This window comes from Narcine bancroftii, chromosome 6 (assembly GCF_036971445.1).
Source record: "Narcine bancroftii isolate sNarBan1 chromosome 6, sNarBan1.hap1, whole genome shotgun sequence".
Taxonomy (NCBI): domain Eukaryota; kingdom Metazoa; phylum Chordata; class Chondrichthyes; order Torpediniformes; family Narcinidae; genus Narcine; species Narcine bancroftii.
The window spans coordinates 24951220-24965581 of NC_091474.1; the positions used below are offsets into that span (position 1 = coordinate 24951220).

At 47.1% G+C, this 14362-nt stretch overlaps 1 protein-coding gene across 1 annotated transcript; it reads right to left on the minus strand.

The window, feature by feature from the left end:
* Positions 1-360: 360 nt before the first annotated feature.
* On the minus strand, positions 361-12159 carry trib3 (tribbles pseudokinase 3). Its single transcript, XM_069884351.1, has 4 exons — positions 11660-12159; positions 7286-7579; positions 5565-5857; positions 361-2245 (listed from the first exon to the last, which is right to left on the minus strand). Exons 2-4 carry the CDS (start codon positions 7571-7573, stop codon positions 1789-1791), a joined length of 1038 nt encoding a protein of 345 aa, XP_069740452.1. The 5' UTR covers positions 7574-7579; positions 11660-12159; the 3' UTR covers positions 361-1788.
* Positions 12160-14362: the final 2203 nt, after the last annotated feature.

Sequence of the window (14362 nt, forward strand, 5' to 3'; positions counted from 1 at the left end):
AAAATTTGTGCGAAAGAGAAAGTGAGGTGCGGTTCTTTGTCCATTCAGAAATCTGATGGCAGAGGGGAAGAAACAGTCTTTGTACTGTTGGTCAGACAGCATTTGTGGACAGAAATGGTCAATGTTTCAGTTCTGAATCTTTTATGAAGACTGTTCTTTGTCTGACCGTTTCTACTCACAGACGCTGAAGTCCTCCAGCAATGCTTTGTCTGCTCAAGATTCCAGCGTCTGCAACTTGTGTTTCTCTGATGCTTTTATCATTTCCCCTATTCGATCTTGATCAATGTCAGCGCAGCTCAACTTGCACTGTTGGCAGGTTTCAAGGTTGTTTTTTTTATATAAAAGGGATTAAACAGCAAATTAAAAATAATGTTTTTTTAATTGAAATTGACAAATATACCATCAGTACATACACACATTTCAAATGTAGTGTTCATGTTGTGTACAAGTTATCAATATTCACACCAATGTCATATTCTATACAAAAACTGCAAATGAACCAGTGCCTGCCCAAGAGCCAGTCCTTCACTTGTGGCTGTTATGGTACATAGTCAGTTGGGAACGAGCAGGAGATGCTAACTGGTATCATAGGCATACCAGCTGATGCCCAATGTGACTCCTCTCTGACAGGTGTCACCTCAGAGAGAAGCTATCTACATTTAGTGAAAACTTAGATCTCAACAAGCTTGCTCTGCTTTCAAATACTTGTTGACTAATGCTTCTATCAGCTTTGGCACTCAAAGCAGAGCTGTCAATTCTTGTCACTTTCTCACTTTTAGAGGGGATGGACGTGCACTGTCCAAATGCACGGTGCACACAAGTGAACCTATCCTCGACAGGGAGCAGCCCAACTCTGCAGGCACGGCAGGATGCGAGTTAAGAAGAGAGCAGTACGGGTTTGATGTCCAATCACAGACCTGACCACAGTGGAGCCTTGGCATCACTGCAATCTCTAAATGCTGAAGAGGTTTTAAATGTATTCAGGTGTTGACATCAGCTTCCTGGAACAGTGCACCACACTGCAACTGTTAGTTCGAGAAGACAACAGCTATTCCTCAAAAGCACCAACAAGGTTCCTTCATTTTTGTACAATAACAGGCTTGGGTTCAAAAGGCTCACCTTCCTTTAGCTCACCAGGTTCACCTTCCTTTAGCTTTGGTGAACTTCCATAATTGCAGCAGAGAGTCCCCACCCTGCCTAAAATCTCCCAGAGTTAATATAACCTTGGTCCCCAGTTTTACAAAAATCCTGAAAAAGGCACAATGCAATCAATCAACCCATGAACCGGTGCTACCAGCGGGGGAAATAGAATGGACCAGTGGTCAATGGTTTGAGGTCAGGATCCAGTGGAGTGTTAATTCTTCCTTGCATTTCACAGACTTTATTTTCAGGGTTTTCTGCTACCGGTTGTTAACCCAGTCAAAGGTTTGAGGTCAGGATCTAGTGGGGTGTTAATTCTCCCCTGCATTTCGCAGACTGTATTTGTTAACCCAGTCAAAGGTTCTCTCCTCTCCACTACCTTGGGAAAAGTATGCAAGAGGTTGGGAAGGGGACAGGGCAACTAACTACCCTTCCCCGTCCAAACACAGCCCCAGGTCACTCTCAGACTCTGACTAATGAGAAGGCTTCCCTCCCATGATTACTGGGTACAGCCAGGAATCCCAATATTTGATCATTCTCCCCTCTGGGCACTCCATGAACAGAAGGTTTAAGGTCTCTGTCCAATTCACAAGCAAGGGAGGCAAAACACGACTCTCTTTTGAATTTCTCTGTTCATCAAAAATATCTCTACAAATTATTCAGGTCATCCCTGTAACCATCTGGGACCAGCTGGTCAGTCAATGGGCTCGAGATGGAGTTGTAGGTGATGTTGAAGTTGGAATTGAACCAGGGGTGATCCAAGATCTCACCGGCTGTCAGTCTATCAGCTGGGTCTCGGCGCAGGAGACACTGGATCAGGCACTTGGCTTTCGCAGACAGGCTTTCCGGAATGGTGAAAAGTCCGCGGCGGATCTTGCTGAACAGGGCCGCTGGCTCAGTGTCCTGGAAGGGGTAACGGCCCACCAACATGGTGTAGAGGACAACACCCAGGCTCCAGACATCAGCAGCCTTCCCCGAGTATGACTGCTTGGTGTTGAGGATCTCTGGCCCAACATAGGCAGGGCACCCATGTTTGTCCATCAGGGAGTCATCGTCTCCCTTCAGCAGACAGGAGTCCTCCAAATTTTCCAGCCTCAACTTGTTTCTGAAAGATTTTTTAAAATTGTACAATTAAACTGAATAATACTTGCATTTACATAACCACTTTTATCAGAGATCACTTCCCAAGGCCAACAACGTAGGTAGGACTGGTGTGTAGAAAAAGTGATAATGTGGATAATTATAGCATACATTGGATGGGCCTACTGTCCTCCCTCTCTGGAATGGTTGTTCTATTGCTAAATGTTCGTTAAATTTAATAAGAGTAGATTGATTTTGGTTGCCACAACATCACGGGCCAAAGAGTCTGTACTGTGCTGTAATGGTTGGAACCAAACTAGTCTTCAACCCAGAAGTCGTGAGTTCAAATCAGAGTACAGGAAGGTGGTGCACTGTTGGAGATGTGCTTGTTTGGACAAGGGGTTTATCAAAGAAAACGTACAGGAGAAGGCCATTTGGCCCTTCAAATCTGCATCACCCATCAACATGATCATGGCTGATCATGAGACATCCTTATTTCTCTTCCTGATCCTTTTGGACACAAGGGCCACATCCAACTCCCTTTTTGAATATGTCTAATGACCAAGCCTCAACAACTTCCTGTGGTAGAGCATTGCACAAGTTCACAACTCTCCATGAAGAGGCTTTGCCTTTTCTCTGTCCCAAATGGCTTACTCCTTTTCTTTAAATCAAGGGCCTGTCCATGGCACTAGGAATATTTAATGTTCAACTAGCCAGCTCATGAGATGATTTGCCTTATTATTTCATGACGACTTTCAGAAGTTATCAGGGACTTTGAGACCATCAGGACTAGTTGCCTGATTCTAGGAGGCTTCCCCACTCTTTTACGATCAAACACGTTTGATAAACACAAAGTGTAACAATTAGTGTAACGCTGTTACAGCACCAGTGACCCCGGTTCAAATCCGGTGCTCTCTGTAAGGAGTTTATACATTCTCCCCACATCTGCATGCTTCGGTTTCCTCCCCCCCTCCAAAACATATGGGGGTTTTAGACCAATTGGGCAGCATGGATTCATGGGGCAGAAGGGCCTGTTACTGTGCTGCATGTGCAAGTTTAATTTGAAAGTTGCTAGCATGTTCCGATGTTCACACAGAGGTGATGACTAAAATAAAACACTTCCCCCAAATCAGAGCCCAAACTACCCAGATGGCCAAGGTGATTCTGAAAAGGCACTACATATGTACGTGCTGCACAATATTTAATTTTTATGCACATTACATGTTATATGCATTTCTTTTGACATACAGTACATAGGAAATAACCTGTGGGGCATAGATAAGGTAAATAGTCTGTCTTTCCCCACCCCCGCCTCCGCCCCAAAGTAGGGAAATCGAAAACCAGAAGGGTGATGGGATAATATGAATGAACTGCTGGAGGAAGTGGTAGAGGCGGGGGCAACTGCAATGTTGAAAAGTCGTCTGGACACGTACATGGATACGAAAGGTTCAGGATAGGTGCTGAACATCGGCAAATGGCATGAGCTGGCCATTTGGTTTGCACGGACCATGGGCTGAAAGGGCTGTTTCTGTGCTGTGAGACCACGAGAACACTTGCAGCCCACGCGCCCATCCCGCACAATTACACCCAATTTATCTACAACCCTCAAAAGTTTTGATAGGTGGGAGGAAATTGGAACAAACCCATGCAGACACGGGGAGAATGTATGAACTCCTTACAGACACCGCTGGATTCAAACGCCGGCCGCTGGCGCTGCACGCTAACCATGTCGTACCTAATGTGCAATTGTAAAGCGCAACTCAGTCCATGCTGGACAATCAAAACAAGCCAAGGTAAGCAGCAGGGAGAAGCAAGGAGATGGCTCAGATGATAGGCAACTATACTACCAGAGCAGAGAACACTCTCATCGGGTCCCGATCTCAGTCACTAGCAATGTCAATGTTCCCTCTACCAGAGTACTGAGAGGGTCAAGCTCTCAGAAGATTGCATTGCCTTCAGTCAATCCCCCCAGCATCTGGGTGTTGATGTAGTTTTTGTTTGGCTTTGCCCATTCTCTGCACCCTCTCTCTTCAATCCATCAGGTCTACTGCAAAGTCAACAGGAAGGTGCGGGTATGCTCAGAGAGCCAGGAATGCTCAGAGAGCCAGGAATATCACCAAAAACAAAGATCCTCAAGAAACCTCAGGATGTTCAAATTAACTTCACGATGTAATAGAGAATCTCCTGGTGCTTCAGGAATGAGGGGTCAGATGTTTGCAACTGAGATGTGGAAGAACCTCCTTCTCAGAGGATTCTGAATCTTTGGGATGCATTGCCCAGGGTAACTGTGCAGGACAAATGGAGTTTTCAGGGCTGGATTGGCCAGGGTTTTGTACTCCATAGGACTTGAGTCAGGAAATCCCAGGGAGGCCAAGAATAAATCAGGCATGATCTTAATTAGAGGAAGGGTGGATCCAATTTGTTAGACAACCAGCTCCCGGTGTCGTTCAGTTATATTGGAAGGAAACACGTCGGCCAAATGTGTGCACAGCAAGATCCCAGAAAAGGCAATTTGGTTATTCTTATTTTTGTAAAGTGATGATATTAAAGGGCTTAAAAATTTTGGGTGTACCTTGCAAATCTGCTGCTCCAGAAAGCCAGGTTCAACCCCAACCTCAGATGTTGTGTGGAGTTTTCCCATTTTTGTTGAGATTGAATGGGTCTCCATACCCCTTCCACCAAACAGTTTCCTTCCAATCACATTCAGGTTGGTGAGCCCTTTGGCCCTGTGCAGAATTATTATTGCCTAGTCCCACTGACCTGCAATATCCATAGCCCTCCATATCCCTCTTAGCCATGTACCTGACCAAATTTTTCTTAAATGTTCAAATTGAGCCCACATTCACCACTTCAGCTGGCAGCTCATTCCACACTCCCACCACTCTGTGTGAAGAAGTTCCCCCTAATCCTTTCCCCTTTCACGCATTCCCTCTGGATTGTATCGCACCCAACCTCAGTGGAAAAAGCCTACTTGCATTTACTCTATCTGTACCCATAATTTTGTATGCCTCTATGCGTTGATAGGAGCATGGGGAGAGTAGAGGGAAAGGGCTTGTTCAAAAGCAAGAAGATGGGCTGAAAAACCTCCTTCTGGGCCAAAAGATGGATACCTGGAAAGTGGTTAACACACCCCATTGTTCCTCCTGCAAGTATTAACACATGATTTTGGGATGGCCACTTTGGGCTCAGATATGCCACATGGGCAAAACCAAACATGTGCAGAAGGGACTCTACAAGAGAATGAAGATAACTACCAATGATGTTCGAGGGCTAAGATCGGGTGCAGCTTGTAAAGCACTAGCAGTACAGATGGAGGTTTGTTACACTGATGCCCCGTGCCTCACCTTCGCCTGTCGGTGAAGACAAATTTCCGCAGTTTTAGATCCCGGAGGACAACGCCGTGCTGATGGCAGTGATCCACTGCATGGGCCATCTGCCGAAAGAGGGAAGCCGCCTCCTCCTCCTGGATCCTCTTGCACGTCCGCACATATGAGTGCATGTCACCATGGCCACGCGGGAACAGCACGTAGGCCTTGCGGTCACCCGCGATCACCTCGGCCATCTGCCCCACATTGGGGTGAGGCGGGAGACGGGCATATGGTGCAATCACCTCATGATAATGCTTCATGGCGATCACCTGCCAGGAGGAAGAGCGAGAGCCCGGTCAGTGCATTCATAGAAACCCCCCTCAATCATCCACAACCTGCCCTCACCCAACAGCCAATATGCAACAAGAGGCAGTAGGACAAATTACCCATGTGGCTGGAGTAAAGTTGGTCGGAGAGGTCCAGGTTAGGGAATTTTAGACATCAGGGTTCAAGCAACCGAGACCTACTGCCTCACAACTCCAGTGACTTGAGTTCAATCCCAGCCACCCTCCAACCCCTTGGAGTTTGCACCTCCTTCTCATCACCGTGTGCGTTCGATAATGATGACGAGTTTACGGTCATACACATCATACAATGTACACATCCACCAAAACAATTGCTGCTCTTTAACAAAAGTTACAAACAATTAAAAAAATATACAGTGGTATACTAAATTGGATTAAAAAGGAACAATAAATTTAAAAACTAATTGAATCGCTGGATGATAAATCCTCCCACATCCCAAGACTGTAACTTATCTCCCACCCCCCCAAATAATAAAATGCATAGAAGGGTGGTAGAAACTGGAGATGGGAATGCAGGGAGAATAAAATGGGATTAGAATAAGGCAGATGGAACCATGGAACATTACAGCACAGAAACAGGCCTTTTTAGTCTGTGCTGAACTAATATTCTGCCTAGTGCCACTGACCTGCATTTGGACCATATCCCATCCATCTACCTGTCCAAATTGATGTTGACAGGTACATGGAAGTTGATATCGGTGCAGGCTTAGTGGCCAGTTTCTAAGTGCACACACACAATAGCGATGTGACCTTCTCAATCAATAGAGGCACTCGGGTATTGCCCTTCATGGGCATATTGGTGCCAAATTCATCCACTGGTTAAAGGCAGCACAAGGCTGGAGAGTTGATCTGCCTGCCCCGCTCCCCACAGGAAGCTGGCAGCCATCCCACAGGAAGAATTCAAGAGGGAAAAATCACGGAAAGAGGGCAATAACACACGACTTACTGCAAGTTGAGATTGTTAATTGAAAAAAAATTGACAGGGATGACAAGTGAGGGCAAAGGTTTTGATGAACCTGGTACTTTACAAGGCATAGGAACTGGCCATTCACAAATAGCCCCACCAGTACAGTTGGCCACTGAGCTCTCAGGGTTGTATTGGGTTTGAAAGAAAGGCTAAAGGAGTCCTTAATCCCCAGAAGAGATCCACTACAAGAACTGAGGTGTCAGCCCAAGCCCCTTCTCATCTTACCAATCTCTCCCCCCACCTCCTTATGGTCTTGGGTACTGAAGCCAACTACCTGCTAGTTATCAGCACAGCTTGCCTCTCACTCCTCCCAGTGTTGAAGGCCAATCCATTCCCACATACCCTGATTCCTGTAACCACCTGCAGCCGACTCCACTGGGGTTAGCACCCATTGAGACCCCCTCCCTCCATATACCCAGTCGTACCTTGCAGATATACTCCCGTTCGGTATCAGTGTGGATGGCTCGGTAGCAGTTGTTGGCCTCCGTGGGGTTAAGCAGGATGTAGGGTCCAATCCGTGACACATTGTTGTTGTCAGTGGAGGAGGGTGTGGGGGAAGGAGATCCGAGACACGGCGATAAGGCTGGGATGGAGAGTTGACTCAAGCGCACCCGCTTGCATTTGGGAAGGTCAGGGTCATCTGTATCGTCAAAATCTAGTCTCTTCAGCCTGGCATGGTGAGAGGGTAGTGACATCTGTGCATTAACACTCATGAGGATCTGGAGAAAGAGAGGACAGTTTTAAACAACAGTATCGAATGCTAGATATATTTCCCGACCACTAATCCACTTCCCAAGGAGCAGCAGGTCATTTGACCCCTCAAGTCTGTGCAACTCCCCTACAATAAGAGGGCCAGTCAAAATAATCCTACAGATTATTTGGGCGGCACGATTGGTGTAGCAGTTAATGCAATGTCTTTACAGCTGCAGCTATTGGGACCAGGGTTCAAATCCCGCGCTGTAAGGAATTTGTACATTCTCCCCTTGATTGCACGGGTTTTCCTCAGGAGCTCCAGTCTCCCCCCCACCATTCGAAATGTACCAGGGGTGTAGGTTCATTGGGGGCAAATTGGGCAGCACGGACTCGCGGGCCAAAGTGACCTATTACCATGCTGTAAGTCTAAATTTAAAGGTGCTGGAAATGCAAAGCAAAAATAGAAATATGCGGGAAACCCTCAGCAGGTCAAGCAGCATCTGTAGAGATAGGACCCAACGTTTCAGGTCAATCACCTCTCATCGTAGCTCAGAACGTCCGACATGGTGATCGCCAATGTTGACTCTAATTCCACAGGCACTGACTGATCTGTCGAGCATTTCCAACATTTTGTTATTATTTCAGCAAGATGCTGGTAGGTTTTTATCTCAATTCTATCTGGCTAGTTTTGCTTATTCCATAAAACCCTTGCCTCTCCATCCACTTTGAAATTTGCAATTGATCCCACCAGTACAAAGACTTGTGCATTGACAGAAAGAGTGTAGCCTCAACCCACCCTTCAAGGATCAGTCTCAAACACTTCATTTGATTAATGTTTTACATACTTCAGGGAGTTCCTGTTTAGCCACCACCTTCCTAGTTGATAAGGCCTGTAAGAGGTTAAGGCAGGGAAACATCTTGGGCCTGAAGTTGTTTACAACACATTTTCCTGGTTTGAAAATTCCAATTCTGTAGTGAGCTTCAGAAGCCACAAGGCTCTTGAACGTCCATCCTTCAATCTCGATTTTAAACACGAGTCTGGGATACCAAAGAGAATGTGCGCAGTGTTCACAAGGCAGCATTTTGGAACAAGGCATGAGACCGCAGAGGTTGGAATCTGGAGCAACAATCAATTCATTGGAGGAGCTCAGCAGTCGAGCAGCGTCAGCGGGAAGGAAAAGAATGATCAATCTTTCGGGCTGAAGCCCTTGATCAAGGGCAGCTTGGTGGCAAGCAGAAATGCCACTCAGGGGCAGCAGGTGGTGCTGAGGTATAGTGTATGCATGGTTTAATCACTTTAACTGAGTCGCACAGCACTAGGATGTTTTGTGCTGATGGAACTCAGCCGGTCTTGCAGCATCCATAGAAGATAAAGATATATTACTGACATTTTGGGGATGAGCCCTTCCTCAAGGAAGAAGCAAAGAACTAGAAGACGCAAGAATAAAGCTGATCAAAACATACTGGGGTTTGTAGGTCAATTGGGTATAATTGAGTGGCATGGGCACGTGGGCCAAAGGGCTGTCTCTAAAATTATTTTTTTTTTAAAAAAGACTGAAGACTGGCTGGGGGAGGAGTCCAGACCAACAAAAGGTGTGAATGGATATTATAAGAGGAGAGGTGAGAATTGATTTTGGCTCTGTGAAAGGGGGAGGGAGGCTGAGCTGGGGGAAAGTGAAGCGGTGGGGGGGTTAACAGAGACTGGCAAAGTCAATGTTAATACCATCCAGTTGGAGAGTGCCCAGACTAAAGATGAGATGAGGTTCCTCTAATTTGCAGGTGGTCCTAGTTTAGCAGTGCACCAGACCATGAACAAACATGTTGACATGGGAATGGGGGCAGGGAACTGAACTGAAAATTACTGGCCACTCATTTTGTGCTGTCAATGGCTGCCAAAGACAAGGGGATCCTTGTCTGGGCCAAAAGATGGATACCTGGAAAGTGGTTAACACACCCCATTGTTCCTCCTGCAAGTATTAACACATGATTTTGGGATAGCCACTTTGGGCTCAGATATGCCACATCGGCAAAACCAAACATGTGCAGAAGGGACTCTACAAGAGAATGAAGATAACTACCAATGATGTTCGAGGGCTAAGATCGGGTGCAGCTTGTAAAGCACTAGCAGTACAGATGGAGGTTTGTTACACTATTATACTGGCTGCACAGTTCCCCCTTCCCATACAAACACACAACCATCATCATCCTGACCCAAACCTTCCCATGCTAGTAAGCACAAGAGAACACACTCAGTTCCCCCTCTGAGAAACCTCTGAACTGGGCAGCTTTTGGTGATTCATGCTCCTGATGAATCAAGGAAACCAGTTCAGGTAAGAAATCAGAGACCAGCCAATCAGACATCAGGGTGATGAGGTCAAGCTTATGCCTCATTCATGAGTAGCTCTATCACTGTGTATAGACAACAAAACTGTTCCCTGTGGAAAAAGAAATCACTTTGTTCCAAAAGGAACACACATTTGGGGGGGGGGGGGAAGGTGAGGGGTCATTATTTGTGCCAATGCAGCTGCAGTCCTGAGAGGGTCTTAAAAGAAGGACCTCAAGTGATTTTACCCCTCCCTCTCAATAAGCACCCGGGACCTGCAAACCTCAAGATTATTCCTACTATATGTATCACTGCTACCCTCCCCCCAACTCCAAACCTCTGACCCTACCCACCGTTCTGCAAAATAAATTCTATAAAAATCTAGGTTTTTTTTTCCAATTGGCTTAGAGGCAGAATAACTGATAACCTGTGCTGCTGAACTCCAGACCCCTGTGATGAGTTGTGGGATGGTTTAGTATTTCAGTAGGTGCTATCTAAATGCAGGTTGCTAAGAAGTAGCAGCTCAGACCAAAATCTAACCCAGGCTAGGCTGAATCTGCAGGTCTCTGACCAAAGGGACGGGATCAAACAATTAAATGCTGCAGGAACTCAGTGGGTCGGAGCACATCCACAGAAATAGCCAGTCCAAGATTAAAAAAGGCGACATTTCATATTTAAGGGAGAGAGATGTTCAGAGAAGGGCCCAGAGGTGATAGGGTATAGGAGGGAAGGAAGGAGTGGGGAAGAGAGGGAGAAAAAGAGTACAATGCACGAATAAAACACAAAAGTTTGCAGACACTGTGATTGAACAGAATGCTGGAAAAACTCAGCAGGTCAAACTGTATTCTTTACATAGTGAAGATAAAGATACATAACCAACAATTTTAGCTTAAGCTCTTCATCAGGTAAAGTTAGAAAGAATGGAAACAGATTGGGGTAGGAGCTCCCTGGAGTACTGGCCAGAGTGAAGGGGAGAGGGGAAAAGGGTGTGGAACCACGCCAAGCCTTACACTCAAGTTTCCCAGATTCCCTCGCTGGGAAAGCACATGTGCAACAAACAATAGCCCACAACAGTTAGCCCAAATGAAATCCCAGAGTAAAGGAAACAGGAAGAGGCCCCTCTGCCCCTCCCTGCCGTCCCACCAGTTCCATCTCCCAGCTTACATGGACTCCAAGGGGGGAGATGCTCCACTCGGCGCTGAACATTTTAATTCTGCCCACCCCCCCCACCATCCAAAGAAAAAAATGTTAAGGGGTAGGGCGTGGTTCGCATTCCTGTTGGAAGAAAATCTAATTCCCGGCATCGTTTCCCCCTCCACCCCGAAAAGCCGGACCGAAAGTTACGGCTTCTTTGCTTTGTCCTGAACTCCCTGTAAAAACTTCCCCCGTTTGTCCCTTGGTCTGGGACGGCAAAATCTGGGTCAGAAGCGGCTCCTTCACTACCGCGTTACTGTATCCCAGAGAGAACGGGAACAAGGAACAGTAAATACATTAAAGTATCCGCTGAAACCAATCGATACAAACGGGTCCAAAGATCGGGGAAGAGCGCGCGTCGCCAATATGGGACACCTAATTCTTTCTTAAAACCCTAATTCAGATCTAAAAACCGTTAGAGGGGGCGAATGGATTTCAACACAAACTTGACGGGGAGGGGCGAAATAGTTGCAGGAGTAATCACTGCAGTTTCCCAACACTTGGAGAGGCCGAGAGCGGGGCGCAGGCGAGGAACAAAGGGGAGCCGGGGCGGACGAGAGGGCACGACCGCTCCCTTCACAAAACTTACCTGCGGGTGGCTTCTCGTTGCCGAGAGTGAGCGAGTGAAGCTGCGGCTGCCACGGAGCAATTAGTCCCCGCACCTTTTCCCCCCTCTTTCGAGTTCCTGGATTCCAATCGCCTGAGTGGGAGAGACGACTTTGTTCCTCTCTTCTCCGAACCCCCCCCCAACCCCACCCACGTGTAGGTCGAAACCCCGGCCTGGAAATTACAGGCGAGATACAACGGTGGGCAGCATGTCCAGTTCGATCATTCCTGATGTATTCCGGGCTGGTGGGGGGATTATGCACAGTATGATTTCTTGGCCAACAGTGACCTATTTATAAAACTTCCATGGGAGAGGAATGGAAACTCTGAAGTTTAAATAAGTTGTGGCAGATCTCCAGAAGTATCCGCTGGCGAATCCGGTCAACGCCAGGTCTGCAGCTACTAATGAGGAAATCAGGGCTCCCAACACGGCTTTATAATGTGAGCTCCTGTAATCTTGGTGAATTATTACTGAGCTACGCGCTTTCACTCTCACTATGAGCCGCTGACGTTACTGCCTCACTTATTGCAACACTTCACCCCTCCTCCCGCCCGACAACTCACAGGCCCCATTGGCAACAGCACGGGGGAGGGGCGAAAAAAAACCCAAATCCCTTGTTTCCAAACCCCTTCCGGCCGCCGAACACGACGTGGGCGGGCGTAGATCCGACTCCAGCCCCGTTCAGTCATTTTTTTTAAAAAAAGTGATCTATTCCTGTGCCTTGGATGAGTCCCAGGTCTATTCTGGGCACCTCGTTTTTCCCTTATTCACTCGGTATGACTGATACAAATAGAATGTATTATCCAGAGCGATCGCCCTGAGGAGGAGGAGGAGTGCTGAGTGTCTCCTCATCATTCTATAAATCCATAGAGACTCGATCGACAACATGCACCGAGCCCCTACCCCACCTCACTCATATTATCTCTCATATCTTCTAACCATGGAGAATGAGGCCATTTGGCCCCCTGTCTATGCTGGCTCCCAGCTTCTCTACCAATCCCACTCCATCACATTTCCTTTCTTCTTTTCTCACATCCTATAACCATGTTATTTCCCCTTTCCTTCATGCAGCTACAGTGGCGATGGGATCCTACACAAATGACACTCCACTCATAGCTGCCCTGCCTCCGGACTGGTGTCCTCCTTCCCAGTGCGCACCAAGCTCCACTGCCTAAAGATGCCCCTCTCACTCTCCACAAATATTGCTGCCTTGGTTGCAGCACTCTCTGTGTAATCCACCGCACACCTGTAGTGTCCAACACATATCTTTAGTGTTCATTACACCTATGCACAGTCCATTCGATACCTGTAGAGTCCACCACACTCTGTAGAGTGTGCTCCACACACTTGTACATAGGAACATAGGAAGTAGGAACAGGAGTAGGCCAAAAATGGCCCATCGAGCCTGCTCCGCCATTCAATACGATCATGGCTGATCTAATTTATGACCTAACTCCACCTATCTGCCATCTCCCCATATCCCCTAATTCCTCTATCATGTAAAAATTTATCTAACCGAATTTTAAATATGTTTAATGAAGCAGCCGCAACCACTTCCCTGGTTAGAGAATTCCAAACATTCACTACTCTCTGGGAAAAACTATTTTTCCTCATCTCTGTCCAAAATCTACTGCCCCGAATCTTGAGACTGTGTCCTCTCATTTTAGTTTCCCCGGCCAGCTCAAAAAACCTTCCTACATCTATCCTATCCATACCCTTCATAATCCATCACACACCCGTAGTGTCTGTAAAACACCTGTACTGTCTACCACACACCTATAGTGTCTGTAACACACCTGCAGTGTCTACCACATACCTGCAGTGTCTACCACATACCTGTAGCATCCATAACACACCCATAGTGTATATCACACACCACAGTATTTATCACACACCCACTGTATTTATCACACACCAGTAGTTTCCAGCACACTCCTGTAACGTCCATTCCCCAACTTTAGGGTTAACCACATACCTGCAGTGTCTACCACACAAATGTAGTGTCCATTATACATCTGCAGGGTCCACCACATATCCGTGATGTCCACCACACACCTGCAGTGTCTACCACATTCCTGTAGTGTTTATCACACAACTATAGTCCATTACGGAATTATGGAATCCCCCCAGAGGTCTGGAAGGCTGGCGGCAAAACTCTGCATGCCAAACTGCATGAGTTTTTCAAGCTTTGTTGGGACCAAGGAAAACTGCCTCAGGATCTTCGTGATGCCACCATCATCACCCTGTACAAAAACAAAGGCGAGAAATCAGACTGCTCAAACTACAGGGGAATCACGTTGCTCTCCATTGCCATTGTCATACCCACACTCCTGTTCGGCTCCGAATCATGGGTCCTCTACCGGCACCACCTACGGCTCCTAGAACGCTTCCACCAGCGTTGTCTCCGCTCCATCCTCAACATCCATTGGAGCGCTTTCATCCCTAACGTCGAAGTACTCGAGATGGCAGAGGTCGACAGCATCGAGTCCATGCTGCTGAAGATCCAGCTGCGCTGGATGGGTCACGTCTCCAGAATGGAGGACCATCGCCTTCCCAAGATCGTGTTATATGGCGAGCTCTCCACTGGCCACCGTGACAGAGGTGCACCAAAGAAAAGGTACAAGGACTGCCTACCACATTGGTGCCTGCCACATTGACCACCGCCAGTGGGCTGATAACGCCTCA